Below are 21,395 nucleotides of genomic sequence, written 5' to 3'. Positions count from 1 at the left end.
TTTTTGGTTCAAAAAGATCTATGCATTCAAAATTTGTATTTAATAAAACTCGGAGGTTTGAGATTTATTAAACGTTGCATGTGTGGTAGCGTGGCCGAGCGGTCTAAGGCGCTGGATTAAGGCTCCAGTCTCTTCGGGGGCGTGGGTTCGAATCCCACCGCTGCCATCTCCTTATCTTTTTTTCTTTATTACAGCTAACTTTATTGAGGCTGTAGTTTAAAAATATTTATAGCGAGTTTAGGCTCTGACAAAGATGACCTCTCTCTCTCTCTCCCACACAAACACACACACACACATTTTAATATTTTCATGTCAGTTTCCAGGTTTATAAATCCCAATTTATATGTCACTTTTAATGTAAGACCAAATCCAGCCAATTTGATCATATGAACGTTTTATAAATGCGAATCATAAAAATCATAAGAAATAGAATTTAAGCATTAAATTTAATTTGCTTTATTTAGGATTCCTGATGCTGGGCTGAATTGTTTGCTGTATTCTTCCTTTATCCGGTCTAACATAAGTCGGTAGGTAGCGTGGCCGAGCGGTCTAAGGCGCTGGATTTAGGCTCCAGTCTCTTCGGAGGCGTGGGTTCGAATCCCACCGCTGCCAATTCGGGGTTCTGTTGTGCTAGAACTAGTGTATTGCAATTTCTCATTTATATGTGTGTCATGACTGATGTCAAATAACTCCAAAACATTCATTTGCCAGTCAGTACATACATAAAGAAATGATTGAAACCATGGTGTCTGCAGGTATCCTCAAGTGAAACTGATAACTTTTTAAGTGCCAAGACTAGCAGGGGACGACCAAAACAAACAAAAAAAAAACATCATACCACAAGTCATGACACTAAAACAGGTATGGTAGGGGATGTAGCTCAGTGGTAGAGCGCATGCTTTGCATGTATGAGGTCCTGGGTTCAAACGCCAGCATCTCCAAATGCTTATTATTCATAATAACAGGAAAAAACAGTGCTGATCTGTTTGCTGATAATTTGGGGTTTTGGTCTGGTACAGATACTAAATCACCCTAGAACTCAGGGGTATCGAATGAACACAGTGACAGTCACTCTAACATACACAAGGATACAGTATCCTTGATGCCGAGCACTCATGGTACACACATAGGGGTGTAATGACCTGACGACTTACACCAATTAGCCATAACATTAAAACAACTGACAGATGACGTGAGTAACAGTGATTATCTTGTTACAATGGCACCTGGAAAGGGGTGGGATATATTAGGCAGCAAGAGAACAGTCAGTTCTCAAAGTTGATGTGTTGGAAGCAGGAAAATTTGGGCAAGCATAAGGATCTGAGCAACTTTAACAAGGGCCAAATTGTGATGGCTAGACGACTGGGTCAGCGCATCTCCAAAACGGCAGCTCTCATGGGTTGTCCCTGTAGTACCTATCAAAAGTGGTCCAAGGAAGGACAACCAGTGAACTGGCAACAGGGTCATGGACGCTAAGGCTCATTGATGCATGTGGGCAGTGAAGGCTAGCCTGTCTGGTCCAATCCCACAGAAGAGCTACTGTAGCACAAATTGCTGAAAAGTTAATGCTGGCTATGATAGAAAGGTGTCAGAACACAGCTGTGTAGCTGCAGACCAGTCAGAGTGCCCATGCTGACCCCAGTCCACCTCCAAAAGCACCTACAATGGGCACATGAGCATCAGAACTGGACCATGGAGCAATGGAAGAAGATGGCCTGGTCTGATGAATCATGTTTTCTTTTACATCATGTGGACAGCCACATGGGGGTGCATCGCTCACCTGGGGAAGAGATGGCACCAGGATACACTATGGGAAGAAGGCAGAGGCAGTGCGTAGCTCTGGGCAATGTTCTGCTGGGAAACCTTGGGTCCTGGCATTCATGTGGATGTCACTTTGACATGTACCACCTACTTAAACATTATTGCAGACCAAGTACAATGGTATTCCCTAATGGCAGTGGCCTTTTTCAGCAGGATAATGTGCCCTGCTTCACTGCAAAAATTGTTTAGGCATGGTTTGAGGAACATGGCAAAGAGTTCAAGGTGTTGACCTGGCCTCCAATGTACCCAGGTCTCAATCTGATCGAGCATCTGTGGGATGTGCTGGACAAATAACTCCAATCCATGGAGGCCCCACCTCCCACCTTACAGGACTTAAAGGATCTAATGCTAACGTCTTGGTTCCAGATACCACAGCACACCTTCAGAAGTCTTGTGGAGTCCATGCCATAATGGGTCAGAGCTGTTTTGGTGGCATAAGGGGGACCTACACCATGGCAGGTGGTTTTAATGTTAAGGCTGATAAGTGTACATCAAAGCATTAAGTTGAAGGCAATGATAAAGGCTGTGGATTGTATCTAATCATTTCAAACCATGCCAACAGGTAGCTTGGCCGAGCGGTCTAAGGCGCTGGATTAAGGCTCCGGTCTCTTCAGGGGTGTGGATTTAAATCCCACTGCTGTCAAGTGTGAGTTTTGAACTTCTAGAACTTCAAAAGAGTGGCCTTGCTTGCTTGTATGAACCTGTTATACCACCTCATACTTCAAAAGTGGTTTGAGTTTTCAGATAGTGATGCTTCTTCAAGACACGCTTGACCCTGTTCAAAACTGCCTTCATAACTGAGCTCTTTACAAAATCAAAACGTGAATGAACTGACTTTTAAAAATTTTAGAATTACATGCTTTTACTATCTAACTCATAATGCTGTCGCCTTGTACCTTGTAAAAGCACCGAGTGTAAAACTATCATTTTTATAAAGGTCACCTCTGATTATTTTTCCATTGCGTACCTCTAATGCTGCCTCAGACTCCTCCAGTGAAGCCTGCAGTTCTTCTTTCTCCATCTCAATCTTCTTTTTCATTTTCTGGAGCTCATGAACACTCTTCCCCCCATCCGAAAGTTGGTCAGTGAGATCAGCAATTTCTTCTGAAATAACATTATTGTTTAGAGTTACACAACGGCCTTTAGATGTAGTGCCATAAATCTGCAGGGTGGATGATAACGAACTACAGCAGTGTTTGTGTGAAAACATGGTCAAAGTTTGTACACCATACACCACGTCTGCCTGAGGAATCCTATTGAGTCAGCATGTTTCCCATACTGAATACATTCTGCACAACTAATTATAGCTTTCTCTTAACCCCGATCATAAAAAGAAAAGATTAAGATTGGCATTGTGTGGTCTTAATCCCTCATAATACCAGTGTAGTTACACAGTAATTAATGTACATGAGGGTTAAGTGAGTCATGTTTGCATTGATTTGGGCTGTCACACTGCAGAAGAGACAATTTACATAAGACAACTTTCAGCTGACTGACTATAATTAAATTAAAATGAACAAATGCAGCGTACTTGTGAAACACGACACTTTGGCAAATATCATGCGGTACATGTGTTGACATTAAGGTAATTTAAACATAAGGTATATGTTACCTTGGAAGGCCTTGTTCTCCCTGCGTAGAGCTTCGTTCTGCTCCACAGACTCCTCATAGGCTGTTTTGAGCTTGAAGAGCTCGGCAGCATGCTGCCTGCTCTCTTTCTGACAGCTTTCCACCTCAGCCAGCAGCTCCTCACACTTCTGCCTCCAGTCTCCCAGCTGCTTGTCCAGCATTCGCTGCTTCTTATCCAGCACCGCCGCTGCATTGTTGGCCTGTGGTATTATAATGCAAAACATATAGTCAAATATTAAAGATAATAAAATTTTAAGGGGTGTAACAATATACTCCGGTCATGATTCGATTTGATTCATGATACTGACTTCATGATTCGATTAATTTAGTTTTGCAGGATATTTTTTAACAAAATTTGAATGGAGAAAAATTATGACTGAAAAGACTCCTTTTTTATTTCTAAATCATAAACAGTGCAAAACAGTGTGCATTTGCAAGCTGATGTGATAAAGTTTTATGTGAGGAGATGTTTATTTATAATTTGTGAAAGGAGTCTTCTGTATCAGAGCTTTGTAACTTCTATGCAAGTGATACTCCTGCTTGCTGTAGATTATTTTGTGCCCACAGTAGCAGTCAAAACAAGCATAGGCTACTAAATATACAGTGATTAAAGCACTTGGTGGAGTAGGGAACAAGCCTAGATTAGGCTTAAGAAAACAATGTGAGAGAAGGCTGACATTCAACCAAATGTACCAGTTTCACCATTGCTGACAATGGCTTTCAGTACAAAACCACCTAAAAAACTGAAGTGCAGCAGAAAATATAACATGCAGAAGGAAATGAAACAAAGCAAAGGGAAGACAAGAGTGAACATCAGTGTGGATTTTAATTATTAAAGATACTTGGGAGATTTGAGATTGTATTTGCTTGACTCTTCTTCCATCTTGTCTTACCATACCACTGTGTTTGCATGTGAAGAGATGTCTGGATGGATGGAATGGGACTGAAGAAAAGAGGAGTGACTCCTTACAGCTTACATCACTTAAAGCTGCTTTAATAGTAATTGCAAGTGTATTCTCAGGAGGACACTGTTTTACAAATCAGCAATGCTTTTAGAGCCAAAAAAGCAATAAAGTAAAGCTCACTATCTAAGAAAATCATCTCAGCATTTACATCACATTTGAGATTAACGTTGGAGAAATGTTCCTTTACCTTTTCCAGGTCCAAACAGAGCTCCTCCACCTCCGTCTGCAGCCTCTGCTTGGTTTTTTCCAGGCTGGAGCACTTGGCCTGCGTGGCCTCTACAGCTTCCTCAGCCTCCTGCAGCCGAGACTGCAGCTTTTTCCTGCAGGCACACAACAGTGGTACCCCCAGTTTCAATATTTAGCAATGATGTCCAAATTTCTGAAAAAAGTATTTCTATTTATTTCTTTAAATTCATATTGTTAGAAGTGTCTAACAAAAGCTCAGGCCTGTATCTGGTTTAACTAGTTCCAAAGGAGCATTTGCTTTTTTGTAAAACTGGATTAAGTTTATTGTATTCACCTCCTGTCATGACATGCTACTGTTTATGACCATGATAAACTTTGTTCTGTATAATCTGGGATCATTCATTTTAACGCTAATGTTCTGTTTGGGGAGCATACAGACAGGTGTGTGAGCACAGGTGCAAGCGTAACTGCGAAGTGGAGGAAACCTGACAGGAAATACCGTTACAGGTTCGGTTTTATATTGACAAATATCTTTTTTATTTTATGCTTTTATTTCACCTTGGTACTAACAGACACTTCAGTATTGTCCCAGCATTATGCACACAACAGGGTGTGCTATTATAGGAAAGTAATTCATGACAGGGCAGAGTGATGTGGCCTGACAGGAGGCAAACTTACACAGCAATTTGCCAACAGAAATACATTTTTATTTATTAAAGAACTTATTATAATTAAATTAAGTGGTTAATGTTGAATATCCACAAGCCAAGTTAATTCCTGTTATCACTAATTTTAGAGCAGCTACAAACAGTTGTTCCCTCACCAACTTCTTTTTCGTTTTTACAAAAAAGCAGCTTGTCACATTACTGAGAAACTGCAAAGCCCTTTGTCTTGAAGACTTTCTCCATGTTGGAAAACATGGAACCTCCTTCCAAAAAATGCTAAATAAACATCTCATTACAGAAATCTTCACCATAATCTAACTATTACTAACATTAAACCATTAAATCATTAGAATGAGGAAATTAATCACACCTTCTGACCAATCAGAATTAATACAGAATGGTATTATAAAATTTTAACATGGGTAATTTTGACCCAAAATAAACATAAGTCTTAAAACATGTGTAGGGTCATACAGGTAGATGTGTATTTGTGTTTTTGTGGGACACGTACTTGGCCTCCTCTAGTTCATCACTGTGTTGGATAGAGTCGGCCTCGTGGCGGCTCCTCCAGTGTGTGACGTCACTGTTAAGCTTGGAGACGAGGCGCTGCAGCTCCAGTTTGCTCTCCTGTTCCTCCTCCAGCTGCTCCTTCAGCGACTCATTCTCCTGTCGCACTGCTGCCAAACTGCTGCTCAGTGTTGCTTTACTCTGTCCACACACACACACACACACACACACAAAAACCGTATACATAACACACACACACACACACACACAAAAACCATATATATATATATATATATATATATATATATATATATATATATATATATATATATATATGTTTGTGTGTGGGTGTGTGTCTTTGTATACATAAATGCATTTCTGCACACAATACCTAAACATATGTGTGTATGTTTTTGGTACATTGTCCAATAACCTATTTGCGTATTACAGTATTAGGGTTTATATATTGAGTTATTATTTAAACTTTGTCATCAATTCAACAGAAAATACAATTTTATCAACAATCAAAATTATGTATATAACATTTAATCTCCAGCCAAAATGTCAATCCTGACAGGCCTGTTTAACATTATTTTCCCCACGTGTGTGTGTATAATGCTACAGCCAGAAATCAGGAAAAACAGCAAAAAAAAAGTAATTGCATTTTGATGGAAGATTACAGAATTTTTTTTTTTTTTTAAATAATTGGCACTAATGAATTGCACAGTATAACCAGAAACATTATTCACAAGCAGACATTTCTTTAAACATGTGCATATCTGAGCTCATTGCATGTTCAAATTTATTTATTTTAATATAAAAAAATGATGGGATCATATTCAAATGAGATCATGTACCAGTTTCTATCTAAGTAAAAGAACACACCTTGACCTCTTCATCACACTGTTTCTTGAGCTCCTCGTGCTGTGCAATCAGCAGGCTTTTAGAGCGGCTTATCTGGCTGAGTTTTGTCTCTGTCTCCTCCATCTGCCTGCTCAGCTCATTATTGTCAGCTACAGGACAGGAGTGAACAAAAAGATCCTGTTACTGACTCATATCTGAAGAAAATCTTTAAAAAAAAAACATTTGTTGTTAGATGCAGCGTAGGATCACTGTATGTACATTAACCTGGATAAGATTTTATTGGGGAAAAAAAACTTTTGTAACACATATGTTCTTGCTAATCTTTTAGTTTAGTCTAGTTAGTCTAGATCAAGTTTTTTAACCAAATGTATATTTTTCCCCACATTATCTCTCCTGGAGTACCTGTCAGTCTGTTCTTGGCCACAGTGACCTCAGTGAGAGCTTTCTGCAGGTCTTCATTCCTCGAGTTGGCTTCAGACAGCAAGTCCTCCAGTTTCTTCAGCTGCGTGTCAGTGGACGCCTGGTATTACAAATGATCGTAAAGCTCAACGTTAGCTTTGATCAAAATGCCTGGAATTCCCTCAGCTGCCTCGCCGGGGATGCCTGAGCTGCTCATGGCACACTGAGTTAATGAGAGGCTGAAGCTGAGATCACACACAGAATCCTGCTGACCGCCATCACAGCGCTAACCTCTACAGCACGTCTGTCATAGATAACAGCTAATACTGCAGAAGTATTATGTTACAAAGCATGGAGAGACATGAGTGATTTTGAAACCACAACTTCAGAATTGTTATGGAAATGAGATGTTAGGTGGTAGAAAAAACTATGTCCTTAACTATGGATTTTTTTTTTTTTTTTGTGATTAAATAATTATCTGCAGATAATATAAACTGTCCATGACTTGTAATTTTACATTAATCATTCACAACACAAACAGGCAATAGACAAGAGCATAACAAATTGGGGAAAAAAGTAGGAATATACTGTATAAACAGGCTGGATTATTTACGGCATTTGTTAAAGAGATAGTTAATTAAGTTCGTGTGGGAGCATGCAAAATGTCCGACCATGCACATATTGTAACTGGTTTAACTTTATTAATCATAGCAGTCTGAACTTTACTAATCAGTTATTAAGTCTATAGCATTGTTACACAATAACAACCTTTGTCATGACATTTTTAATAGTGGATTAATCCAGTTATGTAAAGTAACTTTTTAACAGCAGTTAAAAGGTAAAAAGTGAACATTTTCGAGATTGAGTAAAAAAGAACTGTCATATACAAACTGGGGTTCTTTAGGAGTTCCAGTTAAATCAGACACTAGCCTTAATAATACACAGTGTCCTTCAAACATTGTTATGATATCTATTCTTGCTAATACAGACATGATGTCCATAAGAATGAATTTTAGAATGAATGTTAATGTAAACTGCAAGATCTTTCCACAGAGGTGTCTAGAGATGTCACAAATTTTCCACTAATCAACTGTAAACATTGCATTTTGTTTTTGGCACATGGTGCGAATTAAAACTTTAATTAAAATGTAGATAAGAATGTACTGTCACTTATTGCTGTTGGTATTTTTAATGATAGGATGGGGTTTTGAACATTTCTTTTAGCCATTTTTTGACATGCTGATTCCCTCTTCCTATGTTGTATCATAGTGAGTAGAGCTACTCCTCATCCTCATTCTATCACTTCTACAATCCTACTACATTTAGAGCTTTCACAGCCCAGAAAAACCCTGATACAGTATGAGATCCTTGTTTTATAGGTGTTCTGAATTTCTGACCTTGGCCTTTTGCATGGTGTCTAGTGAAGCTGCCAGGTCATCCACCTCCAGCAGCAGGTTTTGTTTCTCCTTCTCTAGTTTGGCACGAGTCCTCTGCAGGCCCTCACACTGCTCGCTCAGCTCAGCCAGTGAATCTCCATGTCTCTTCCTCAGAGCCACCGCCATCGTTTCAGCCTGAGCCGAGGACTCCTCCAGCTCACGCCTCAGTCTCTGCAGCTCCACCTCACGCTTCTTATTCATCTCCATCTACAGCAGATAAAGTGAGTGATAAAGTCAGCATGCAAGTTAGTAAGTATCGTTTCAAAATACAACTTATTTCCTGCATTATCGCATTAGCTATGAGTGCACCTGAGAGGCTGTGACACCTCCTGCCTCCTCCAGCCGGTCTGTCAGATCATCCAGTTCTCGAGTCAGGTCAGAGCGCTGCTTTTCTACCTGAGAGTGCGGACGTACACTCAGTGAGCGAACACAAACCTCATGATAAAACATGATACACACATGCGCACACACACTTTAAATTTAAACACATTAGTTTTGTTTTGTATACAGTATCACTGCTCTAAAGAGCTGTTTTGCAGAACAGCTTGTGCTTACGTGTGTGTCCCAGACAGTATATCTTAAACACCTAAGAGATCTTCACAGACATTGTGTGTGTGCATGTGTGTGTGAGAAAGAGAGAGCGAGAGAAAGAAGGGATTATGCTTATAGAGATGATCCGCAGCATAAGTGCTCCTCGCAGAGTTGCGTGCTTACTCACAGATTAAGTGCTCATCTTAACATGTGAAATGCCATGTTTTCCCATTAATCTGCTATAGCATGTGAAGAGTGAGGGAGAAAAATCTGATCTACAACAAGTTAAGATACTACACACAAATTAGTCATCTATAAGCATACCAATATTGAGCCTTTATAACACATTGATAAGCACTGCATAAATGTTTTATAAAGCAATACTGGAGGATTTGTCAAAATCCATGAGACAACATAAAAGTATCTGTTTTAATGGAAGTTACTATTTTATCTTTCTAACAGCACATTCAATAAGTATTGAGGAATCTTCAATGAAATGTTTACTGTTCATTTGGTCCTTTTTGTGTGCTGTAGTAACTGTATTTACATTCAATTGAGGGGCAAGCAATTGAGTTCTCTTCATGTCAAGTACTGTTGGTCCATTTTTCAATCACATTCATATATATATATATATGAATGTGATTGAAAAAAAATTAACAACATGCAACATAAAGATAAAAAATTACAGTATTAAATAACAGTAATGTCAAATCTGTCAGCCCATGCAGATAATTGAGGGTTGTTCTCTCTTCTCACTTTCATGTAAAAACAAAGTCATAAAAATGTCTAATGACACCTCACAAGTTTTGACATACACCTTTCAGAAACTGCTTTGCAAAAAATTTATTCAATGCCTATGAATGCGTTACAAAGGCCCTAGGTAGGTTTCCTTCAAATAAAGTGTTAACAAGTAGATCAATATCAGTATTTACTTGAATTTAAGCAATGGACATAATTTTGCATAAATGTCTGGAACTGTATATTTTACACCATGAGACTGTAAAAACAAGAGCAATAAGGATAAGCAGGAATTATGAGACCATCATTAATATTCATTTTAGCTGAGATATTGAAAATCTGAAACATTAGCAGCAATTTATAGAGAAGAATTCATGCCGGATGTTTAAGCAATCATAACAATGAAGAAAAAAAAGGCAATCAACAGACAGCTTTACGTTTTAGAAGTGATAAGCAGAAAATATGCCACACTAAATAGGGAAGGCTTAATTGTGTTTTTTAACCATTGCCTAATCTTGTTAGTGAAAAACTATCAGCAGGGTATTAAGAACTAAATGCTGAATTATGTAGTGTTAAACTAAATTCTAGTACATTGTGGTATTTTTTCATATGAATCCATTGTTTTCCATCAAGAATGTGCTGGAACTGTGTCCAACCACAACTATCTTCCATACTCTGAGTTGTGATTATCATCTGCTAAGCCTTGCCCCCTTGGTTACTGTTGCTATGGTATGTAATACTGTTCTATAGCATTGCTGTAAGATTTGGCACAAAATCTTCTCAAATCAAATCAAAGCACATATAAAGATTTTCAGATCATAAGAAAATGCTATAATTAAAAAGCATAAACCAGTTTTATCCCTCAGAGACATCCGATCATTAATTGAAAAAAAAAAATAATCAAAAAGTTTGTTCTGCGACACATAGAATATTTTTGCACTGACAGCACCCTCTCGTCCATTTCCAGCTGTTTAACAGCCATTATAAATGTGAGATAAACTGTGTCAAATAACAGAGAATAATAGCTATTAGTTTATTGTAGCAGTCAAAAGGAGATTGATAAGATTACTTGGTCCTGCTAGTGTGGAGCTTTAGGAGGCAATAAACTAGAAGAATGGTGGCTGGTCTGTGACCTGGATGACCTTTTGGTTCTTAAACTGATGGTGATAAAGTGAAAACAGTCTGGGTGAATTTCATTTGACACCAAGGAGGGTATTCATTTTGCAAGCCTGGGCAAGATCAACGACATGGCCTTTGACCTCTAGAAGGATCATGCGGTGCCCCTGTCACTGGCACTGGTAGAATACTTTTCCAGTGCTTCAATGTGTCAACACTAGCTTCAATTTACTCACCTGTCAATCAATCTCTCATTCATCAGCTAGTACAGGTCAAGAAGTCCACGATATACTTTAACCCAAGTTAAAAAATCAGTGAGTGCATTTAGTTTCATAAGCCTATGTACAGTATGGATTGATATTGGTTTATGCTTTGTCTGGAAAAGAGACTTCTCTGCAGATTATCTCTGGACTTTAACAACGTCAGACTCTGTTGAGTCTATCAGTAAAGAGAAAGATGAGAACAATGGCAGGACTGTGTGTGTCTGCTATGCGCAAGAGAATGAGAAGGGGTCTGCGGGGGCGCAGGTAGGCGCGCAGAGATAAAGGTGTACATGTCTGTGCATGATTCTTCACACTCCACTCTGGCTTAGGCTCAGTGAATAGAAGAACTGTGCTCCATTAAGAATGCCACCCAGTGTGGAGATGGAGCCCAGAGGCATGTCATCAAGCGCCTGTTGCAGACATCATGTCCCTCTTGCATCATAGAAAATATTTCTTCATCAGCTTTCTCTTTACAGTACTGTGCAGAGGCGTACGTACATGTAAGAAATGCTTTTGGAAGTGAGTAAAAACCAAACATTTTTACCACAAAGTGCAGTAAAAACTGAAACACTGTACTATAATATAACTTTTTTTATTCATTTTTATTTATTTCTGGTTTAAATATCTAACATTGGCCATTTTCTACTGATACACTATTGTAAGAAGCCATAAAATGCACAGCACTGTAGCTTAAAACAATACTACATGAAATTTAAATAATGACTTTTTTTTTCTTGCACTAGCAGGAAAATGATCAAGACAAGTTTTAAAATTGGTTTATAAATGATATGAGTGGAATGACCATTCTACCAGCTATAGATACCTTTAAAACTAAAATGATCTGTAGTTAATTGCGACTGTGTATAAATCTGTACTGGTATCCTTCCTGACATCACTTAGGGTAATGCTCATGAAATTTACCAACAAACTCATTCTCAGGTAAAAACTGTAGCATATATGTTACTGAATTTTAGGGTGTATTTATTTTTTTCCCACCTGGTTTCTGAATGTTGGTTTACTTTTTTGGAAAAAAGACTACATATTGAAATCTGTTGTTTTCTCTGTTGTCACCTGAGGTTATTTGTTTGTTTATAGAAGTTGCTATATATATATATATATATACACATTTTAACCAATGGATTATGAAACAGATAAATCATGAAGTCATCCTTCATCATTCCTTTTGCTAAACTCCAACATGGCTTGGGCTTGAGTATCACTGAGAAAGCTCTTGGGGAGATTTTGATGGACAAGGTTGCACTGTCCTGATTCAAAACATTTGGCTTTATTATTCCAAGTGCAAATCATTTAGGCTAAACCACAGGAGCACTCCCCGCCCTCTCCCTCCTCACCGGGACGCCGACACACACTCACGACCCCTAAGTACGAGCCCAGGCCAAACTCATGGTAGATTACCACACCTGTCCTCAGTAAACAGCCTCAGATCTGCTAATTATTAGGAGCTTTAGAAAGCAGAGGTGTGTTAATGTTAAATATGTAATATTTACTCTTGTTTTACTTTTTTTATTTTAATAGCATGCAGCTTTGTTGGAACAGCTCATGATGTGATGATGTACTTGCATGTATGTTCTTTATAAATGCTAGTATACCCTTTCAGTCACTCGCAGATGATCTGAACAAGACTTTTATCATCAAACAAAAAACATTAAGTACATAAAGTATTAAAAAGGAGCTTGCTAAAAAAAAAAAGCTACTATAAGATCTAAATGAGAAAGTCAGATGTGAGATATAAATTCCCAAGTATGTAATTTTTATTGCAGAATTAATGCAGTTACCTTCACTCTTATGGCTCTCTCTGCCTCCAGCTCTTCCTCCAGTTCCTCAATGCGGACCTGCAGATCGAAGAACAGAAGCAGATGAAGTCAGCCTAGTCAGATGCCGAAGTTCGATTTCACACCATCAAAAAAGACAATCAATCAGTGCCACGAGACAGTGTAATCTGACACACACTGTTCTAATTTGTGCTCACACTCCATCTGCTTCATCTTATTCGCGTTTAGAATAAAAGTCTGGTAGGAAACTATTCTCTGTTCCCAGCACAAATGTTTAGTCTATCAGCTTTGCCAATGCAATTGCAGTGTATTGTCCTTTAAAGTATGCTGAAGGGGTTGCCATATAAAGAGAAGTATTGCGGTAAAGAACTCTTTTAGTCCTGCATACCGGTGGCTTTTAACACAGGGTGCAATTTAGTGCAGGAATTTGTTTGCCCACTGTTTTTATCTGTAGAATGCCTCGAAGTCGGTATCTGCTCCTCACAGGTCATCATATTATATTAACACTGTATTTCTATTAATTCTGCTGTGTGATAATGACAAACAACTTCTTGATTTAAAAAACTCATTGCTTTCTTTTATTCTAAGGGAAAAAAAGCTTTCGGTTCATGTCCATTCTAATTGTGTCCAGTTGTAAGATAAGGGCGCTAATCAGTGCAATCATGCAGTGTACAACCACAAAGAAACCCAGACCACATGAGACCTGCTGCAGTTTTTTGTGAAAATATCACACAAGGTCAAGTCCTTAAAGCACCCAGGCTCACACCATCATTTGAACACTACTGGATTTTCACCCCTATGCACCATTTTTTCTGGTATCTCTTTATCAAAAGTTTAGCTTCTTATCCTGAACCTGAAATGAATGCTGAAACAGATCAATGTGGGAGGTATTCCCAGGTGTAAATCCTGCCCTATGATTAAATTTTATGTGAGAAAGCATATAAATTAATAGCTTTCTTTGTCTTGTGGCAAACAATCTCCTTTTACTATCTACAGAGGAAGTATCTCTGACAAGTTATATAGCTGGAGGATGTCCCATAATGTACATCCTGAAAAACAGTCAGCAACCTGCATGCATGTGCATGCCTATACACACACACACACACATATTCATGTGTGTGTGCAAATCAAACTAAAAACTTAAAATCAAAGCATCCAAATGTGCAAGCATGACTCACTTATAACAGTATAACTCAGAAGACTAATACCAGTATAGACTGAATACCCAATCTCTTGCAGCTTATGAAAAGACACACTACAGCAGTGCAAGATCTAACACAGAGCTTGAGCAAATTCACACAAAAATAACTAACGATTAAAAAGTACATGGATGAAATGGGCAGAAACTCACATGCCAGCGCAAAACCTCAGCAGAGAGCACAGCCATGGCCAAGCAGCAGTCAGACCAAATCAGACTAGCACATACGAACGCAGAGACTCTCACACACATACACACACAGGGGCTCACTGCACTGAAAGAAAACTCCACACCCCCTTTAGACTCCTTAGCAAAACTGCTGCTTCTTGCTGTGCACAAACTGTTGATCTAAAGAACTTCTGCACAGATTTCATCCACGTCACTAGTAAGTTGGAAATTCTGCTATGATGGTATAAACCCTGTTATTAATCAATTGTCTCAGTCGACATAATTACACTTCCTTCTGGATTCTTATGGTTAACCATCATCATAGGCTATAAATTGATAGCATATGTGTCCACGGGACATTCAATAGTGTAGGCAATTGTATGCTCCACACTGAGATGGGAAAGAAATTCTGAAACTTTACAAACAGCTTTGGCAGAGAGGCCAGACTCCGACCTGAACCTCCGACCTATCGCAGGGATATTAATCTTCCTTTGCTTTGACCGTAGTGTACATTTTACCCTGGTTGCCTTCTTTGTACTCAGGAGTATATTTCTGTATGTGCTGCATAACACCAGGACTCTTGCTCATCTAACTGGCTGATGACAGCATTTTTCTTCAAGTTCACATGAGAGGAAATTGGACGGAGATTCATATTTTCAAACATATTTTTGAACAAAGATGTCGACATCTCAAGTGACAGCCTAGATGCTGAAATTCAAGCCATAAACATTGTGTGTTGAAAAATAAGCCGGGATAAGAAACATCAGTGGATGTTTAACGCACAGCCTACAAAAAGGCTCCACCTGAACGGGTCTGATCGGTTGATCCACTAAAATAACATGGTGGTGGGGTTCCTGTCAAACCAGCTTAGCATTTGTGCCTTGCAGGTCCACCTAAGCTGTGATTAATGGAGAGTTGTCCATAAAGCCTGCATTGTGTTATATAGATAATGCCCTGGCATTGCGTGAAAACACATCTACCTTCGCTGACACTTGGATCCTGTTTCAGCTGTACATGCACAAAGAGCCTCTATGTTCTGGGAATGGAAAAAAAGCTCCTTGATCAGAGAGGTATTGTACTGCACACTTTGTCACTTTCTAGATCTCTATCTTGCCTATCTTGTCCTTCAGTGCAGTTCAGACATAAGGATAGATGGTAAAACCCAATGAGAAATAATTTGAGAAATAACCTGAAATAACTAAAGATATATAAATATATTAGGAATATTTGGCCAATCATGAAATGAACAAAATACCCAAAACACTACACTTAGTTAAACACACGGTGAGAGATTATACTTAACTGTACATACAGATAATAGGTCAAAATCTTGCTCAGTTAAAAGTGGAAGTATACGTGTCAAGGTTTAAAAAAATGTTTTTTTTACTTTTAAATGTACTTAAGTATAAAAAAGCAAAATGTCAATGCTTTTAATCATGAAATTAAGTTAATGTCATGTTTTCAAGTGAAAAGTAACTTTTATTACTTACCTAAAAAGGATTTTCGTTTTAAAGCAACTACGCCTTTTTGCCTGAAAACATCATTCAATCTCTGTACGTTTGCTACTCATATGCATGACTACCACTACATAGATTGATAATGAATTAATCAGAAGTAAAAAAAAAATGTCCTGTAAATAACCAATATTGACGATTGGGTAGAATTTTACTTGCTGTCTAGCTATTTTATATTGCTTACTGGAATCAATGCTAGTCACACCTAGCAAAGCAAAGAAAACAGGCTAACTTAAATATAACCAGTTAAGCAAAAAAAAAAACAGTTAGCAAAAAAAAACTTGGCTAAACAAAGTTTTTCTAATTTGATTGAGTTAATACTTCTAGGGAGGCAAAAGAGATTCCTTATTTTATATGAGTATTAGCTTTCTCCAGCATGCTGAAACATTTTATTGAGGTAGGGCCAGGGATGCTCATTCTCAAGTTCCACACTGCAGTCCAGTGCATTCTTTTTATTCAGATGCATGCAGATACCTATAGCATAAACTAAATTGTGTAGCAAGAGAAGGTCACAGCAGACAACAAATTGGCATGATTCTTGATAGTTTTTCCATAAAAATTGATTTAATTGCTAAACTAAAATGACTGGATGTTAAACTGAGCCCATTCAATTGATATATAGTGTAGTCACTGACTAGATGAGAAGAAGAGACCTTTGTCATGTGTAATGAGTACTCTGAAGGTAAAAATGGAAGGAGTAAAAAGTAGTATAAATTTGAATAGTAAAGTATAAATACACCAAAATAATACTTAAGTATACTAATGAAAAACAGCTACTCAAGTATTTTCCACCCCTGCTTAATCTACTTTATTAGAACAACTTCATTACCTTGTAAGGTTTTGGGTATGGCATGTCCATAAATGTATTTACACTGATGGTAACATCATATCTCAGCAAATAGCACCTAAATTTGTGATCAGTGTTAATTTATAAGCAACGTCCAACGATAATATCAAAATCAAAAAGAAACCGTGGGCCTGCTCCATTATGTAGCACTGCAAGGACAGAGATGGTGTGAAATTCATGAAGAGCATGTCACACATTCATGGTATACAGAATGAGTGACAGAAATTATACTAACACAGCATCTAAAATTAACTTTCAGCACTTTAATTAACATGTAAACATTTTCAGCTGCAACAGACCAAATGACACCTTCAGTTAAAAATACAGAACACTTGGTATTTGTCAATTTTTCAAACAACATTGTCTGAAATACTGTATATCACAATATAAATTATTTTAATCAGAATGAGAATTGGAAATAGAAAATGTACTGCCACATAGATCCAGGGATCCCGGTTCTTCTTGTTCCTCCCACCTCCCAAAAACATATTAGTAGGTGGATTGACTATAATAAATAGCCCCTAGGTGTAAATGATTGTGTGAGTGTGTGTGCATGATGCCCTGCAATGGACTGCCGTCCCATCCAGGGTGTGTTCCCACCTCACTCACAGTGTTCCCGGGATGCACCGTGACCCTGACCAGGATAAAACGCTTACTGGAGAAGTAATGAAAATAAATGAATGAATATAAAGACTCTTGTCTGTTGACATATTCTGCAGCTTGTTCAGGGCTGGTTATTTTGCCTTATTTATCATTATTGTACTGCAGACATATAGCTGGAAGTTACATTTCAGGGCCAGCTTACAGTGAAAGATTAGCATTTGATGTTACTTCCTGTGAAAGTACTTCCCTGAGACTTTTATTATGGTATAGTTTTCAACAAAGTTGTATTCACAAAAAAAATTATACAGTTGTTCAAAAAGCAAATAAACTATTTTTATCCAGCAATTTGGTTTTTTAGCCTAATGTATATTGAAATTTAATTTTGAGCCAAGAGTTTCCCTGCAGTGCTTCTCTATCGTTTATATTCTTGAAACATAATCTACTTCCTACCTTCTGAAAATCTTTGACCTGTCTATTTTCCAAAGACTCTACCACAGTGTGGCTATTTTCATTTTTGTAAAAGGGGATTTACATTAGAGAGATCATTATCAGGCCAAACTGTATGTTCTTAGGGATGTTTTTGCCATCTCCGAGCACAGGAGGGGAGCGTTGAGAGGCACAGGCACACAAATCAGAGTTCGGGACCTTAGGAGCGCTGAAAGACTGGAATGCTCCCTCTCCCCCCACACACCTCACCTGCAACTCCTTATTCTTCTTCTGGAGCCCTGCACTCAGTGCCTCCTCGGCCTCCAGCCGGCTGCTGGTGTCACTAATCTCCACATCTCTCCTGACAGGACACAGAGGAGGGGAAGGAAAATGAGAGAGGGGGAGAGAGAGGTGTGTGACATGGCTAAATTAGTAGACAGATGTAAAATGGTTTGAGAAACATCAAAATATGTCTCAGCTGAAAGGTTAAAATGTGAGTCAATGTGAATGTGAAAATGTGAAAATGTTTATTAACAGAAAAAAAAATCTCAAGTCTATCCTGCAAAGAATGGACATTATCCTGCAAAGAACTGACATTAATTTTCTAATATTCATCTATATACTAAAGGCTAGTATTATACACAGTATAAAACAGCATTCTGTTTATTTCTTATTGCACTTAATTGTCTGCTTGAGGTCCTTTTTTTTGTTCTGGGGATTGTCTTTGGGTCTGCTACGGTAAGTGCATACTAACAAGCCTGAACAGCTCTGAGGGCCTGGAGGCCTTCAACTCATCAAAGCTGAGATAACGGCACTCCAAGCAGATATCATGTTATAGCAGCCACAAGGCATCCAAACATCTGTTTTTCCACAGAACTGAGACATCGACATCTACCATCTGTTTATGCGCAATGATCTCCTTTCGATTTTACTTTAGGAAACTCCAGTGGATTTTGAAAGGCGTTCAGCTTCCTGAATCAAAGATCCTTTGTAAGTTAAAACCATTAGGCAAATGATTACTGAAGTGATTTGCCTCTAATGTGTACATCATGCTGAAAAGTTGAAAAAAAGGAGCTTCTACATAACTCACTTTTTGATGAGCTCCTCCAGGTTGGCCCTCATCTTGCCCAGCTCGCTGAGGTTCTCCATGGTGTTCTTACTGTCTCCCTCTAACTTCCTCCTGCTCCTTTCCAGCTCAGTGCGCTGCTTCCTCTCCTGTTCCAGCTGGTACTCCAACTGACACACATCAAAAAGCCTCAAAACTCATACATCACACAGAGAGCAGCTTTAGCCAGACTTAACAGCATAAACTGCCAGAACACATTGGTCCAGACTATTAGCTTCACTGTAGTAACTGAAAAAGTCATATAAGTTAATCAGTGATATTAGTTGAAAAATCTGCTTTAGGATAAATGAATTTTTTGCAGTCTGCAAGAGATGATGCTCTGTGTATCACCCCTGACAGCATCCTAAAAACACACCATTTTCCGATTAAGGATAAGTGGACAGGGTCTCATAAATGTTGCGGTACTCACCTCCTCGACGTGTACCTGTAACTTCGCTTTCTCTTTAGTCAAGAGGTTCACCTTCTCCTCCTCAAACTGTAGGTCCTCAATGGCTTTCTGGGAAAGTAAAACACATTTTGGGGTCTGTGCAGCATATGAGGCACTAAAACATTAACTGTGACTCTCATCTGATTTGCTGCCATCTTTGATCCACAGCTGGGATGTGTTCGTTTACCTCAACCGTGGAGTCTGTCGGAGGAAGTTTGCAGCTCGATAGCTTAATCAAATCCAATCCTTCAATGCAAATTCCAAGGAGATTCAAAACATCTGACCAAGAAATAAACACTAAATTGCATCCTGGATATCATTTTCATTTGACTCAATTATCCATCTCTCTGGCTGAACAGTAAAGGCTCTTTACATGCACGCTCGATAGGGTGAGAAAAAAAGCCACAGATCCTAAATTACAGACAGTGATAACTTGGCAAATGGAGCTGCTACTGTTCACAATCTGGCATGTTTTACTGTACAATACACTCACAGTTCTTCAAAGAAGATAATCGTTGTAGGGGATTTTCTGAAGTATAAGTGATTAAAGGACTGAAGACAGATCGTTCATGACTATATTTTGTTCATAACCATGTCTCTATTCTATAACATTTTCTTGTGTTTTTCAGCAAATAGCTGTCGTGGCATACTTATAATAATGATAAACACAAGCTTAGAATATTCCCTGGACCTTAAGGCTCCTTGTCACCAAATGGTTTTTAATTCATGACAAAATGTTTTTTCTTTTTGTTTTTTTTTTTTTTTTTTAAAAATCCTTTTGAACTCCTCCGCAGTAAAGGCACAGTGAGCTCTGGGTCCTCTAAAATTCCTTCCTAGCAAACCGAAAGAAGCTGGTCTTCTGCCAATTTGATGTGATCTCAGATCTTAACAGCCTTCAACATGTGTTCTAGACGAGTGAGATTCAAGCAGTACAGCAGCCAGGAAACAACTTGCATAGTCTTCATCCCCCTAGAGTGACCTTGACTCTGAAACGTCAAGCCTGAGCTTTCTTACACGTGTCTCTGTGTCCTCTCAGAGAGCAAGGTGCCGGCTACTGTGAGCTGGGATAAACCCCTTAGCTGAAAAATTTGCTGAAAAAAAGCTAATCCAAGAATACTACAAGTTTATGTTTATTACTATCATGATAATGGTGCTAAGTAAAATATTTACTTGGAGCAAGTTTTAATCTAATATATTCAGAAATACATCTTTAACAAGCATTTTAAACTGGAAAGAGATTTTAAACCTTGTTTACTCATATTTACACTGTGCAGAACTTTGGACGAAGCCGCTTGTCTTTAACTTTTTCTCGGCTGTCAAACTGCGAGATTTATCATTAAATGCAGTTTTTTCCCTTTTCACTTTAGTTTAGTCTATAGTTTTCAAATCTCAGTAGAAATGCCAAACTTTGCAGTAGACACGAATTATGTATGAATGCAAATGACTCTGAATACTGTATATGTGAATATAGATTTCATCTAGCTTGTAAAAGTGATTAATTTGTCTCCAGTACGCACTGAGTGCATATTCTCCAGGGAGGAGGTTCCTCACCTCACTGAGATCTGCTAAATGCTCCTTCTCTTTCTGGAACTTCTGCACCAGTACCTCACTCTGGGAGAGCTCCTCTGTTAGCTTTCTCACTGTGCAGTCTGAAGCCTAGAGAGAGAGAGAGAGAGAGAAAGAGAGAAAGAATTATTATCTATTACATTTATTAATAATAGGCTGTCATTACGGCAGAAAAGTTCATTACAATTTCTCTCTTAAAAACATAAGTGGATGTTTATATGTGTGCATGCACATGTATATGCATGTGCATTTGTGCATGTGTATGTGGTCTTGTCTAGTCTTTGAAAAGCAGATGTAAACCAGAAGTGCTTATGAAGGGGTGGAGGCGAGGCTTCACAAGCACTTTCATCTCAAAATCAGTACCGTCGCTTCACTCCACTCTGACCTCAAGGCTTTTTCAAACTTTTATAGACAGAACTCATCAAACTGCAGCACTGTAACCAGACAAAAATTTCAGTAACCATCTGTTATTGAAGGCAATTGATTAGAGAAGGGATCAAAATAAGAAAGTGAGTAAGGAATAATTGGTAGGTAGTACACCCACGTTAAAATAAAAGGTATTTTGAGAGTGAAGGTACTGCAGTGGAGTTATTTTGTAGTGCAAAAA

General features: G+C 38.4%; 1 protein-coding gene and 3 non-coding genes across 6 annotated transcripts in view; 3 read left to right on the top strand and 1 right to left on the bottom strand.

Moving 5' to 3' along the window:
* The window catches only part of LOC113527360 (myosin-16), a 48,614-nt gene that overhangs the window by 11,640 nt on the left and 15,579 nt on the right, over positions 1–21,395 (bottom strand). For all 3 annotated transcript variants that reach the window (XM_026915083.3, XM_026915082.3, XM_053238691.1), the window contains exons 3-15: positions 20,774–20,878; positions 19,205–19,291; positions 18,760–18,905; positions 17,940–18,030; positions 12,917–12,973; positions 8,782–8,868; positions 8,434–8,679; positions 7,040–7,157; positions 6,659–6,786; positions 5,778–5,974; positions 4,603–4,735; positions 3,434–3,650; positions 2,789–2,925 (exon numbers count right to left, since the gene is read on the bottom strand). In XM_026915083.3, the coding sequence (XP_026770884.3) occupies positions 2,789–2,925; positions 3,434–3,650; positions 4,603–4,735; positions 5,778–5,974; positions 6,659–6,786; positions 7,040–7,157; positions 8,434–8,679; positions 8,782–8,868; positions 12,917–12,973; positions 17,940–18,030; positions 18,760–18,905; positions 19,205–19,291; positions 20,774–20,878 (1,749 nt within the window). The remainder of the gene's footprint in view (positions 1–2,788; positions 2,926–3,433; positions 3,651–4,602; positions 4,736–5,777; positions 5,975–6,658; positions 6,787–7,039; positions 7,158–8,433; positions 8,680–8,781; positions 8,869–12,916; positions 12,974–17,939; positions 18,031–18,759; positions 18,906–19,204; positions 19,292–20,773; positions 20,879–21,395) is intronic.
* Positions 85–166, top strand: trnaf-aaa (transfer RNA phenylalanine (anticodon AAA)). Its single transcript has one exon. It is a non-coding gene; the product is annotated as a tRNA-Leu (tRNA).
* trnal-uag (transfer RNA leucine (anticodon UAG)) lies at positions 531–612 on the top strand. The gene has a single exon. It is a non-coding gene; the product is annotated as a tRNA-Leu (tRNA).
* trnaa-ugc (transfer RNA alanine (anticodon UGC)) lies at positions 870–941 on the top strand. Its single transcript has one exon. It is a non-coding gene; the product is annotated as a tRNA-Ala (tRNA).

This window comes from Pangasianodon hypophthalmus, chromosome 12 (assembly GCF_027358585.1).
Source record: "Pangasianodon hypophthalmus isolate fPanHyp1 chromosome 12, fPanHyp1.pri, whole genome shotgun sequence".
Classification (NCBI taxonomy): Eukaryota; Metazoa; Chordata; class Actinopteri; order Siluriformes; family Pangasiidae; genus Pangasianodon; species Pangasianodon hypophthalmus.
Note: the sequence above shows the minus strand (reverse complement) of the source record. Positions and strands in the feature narration are given on the sequence as shown.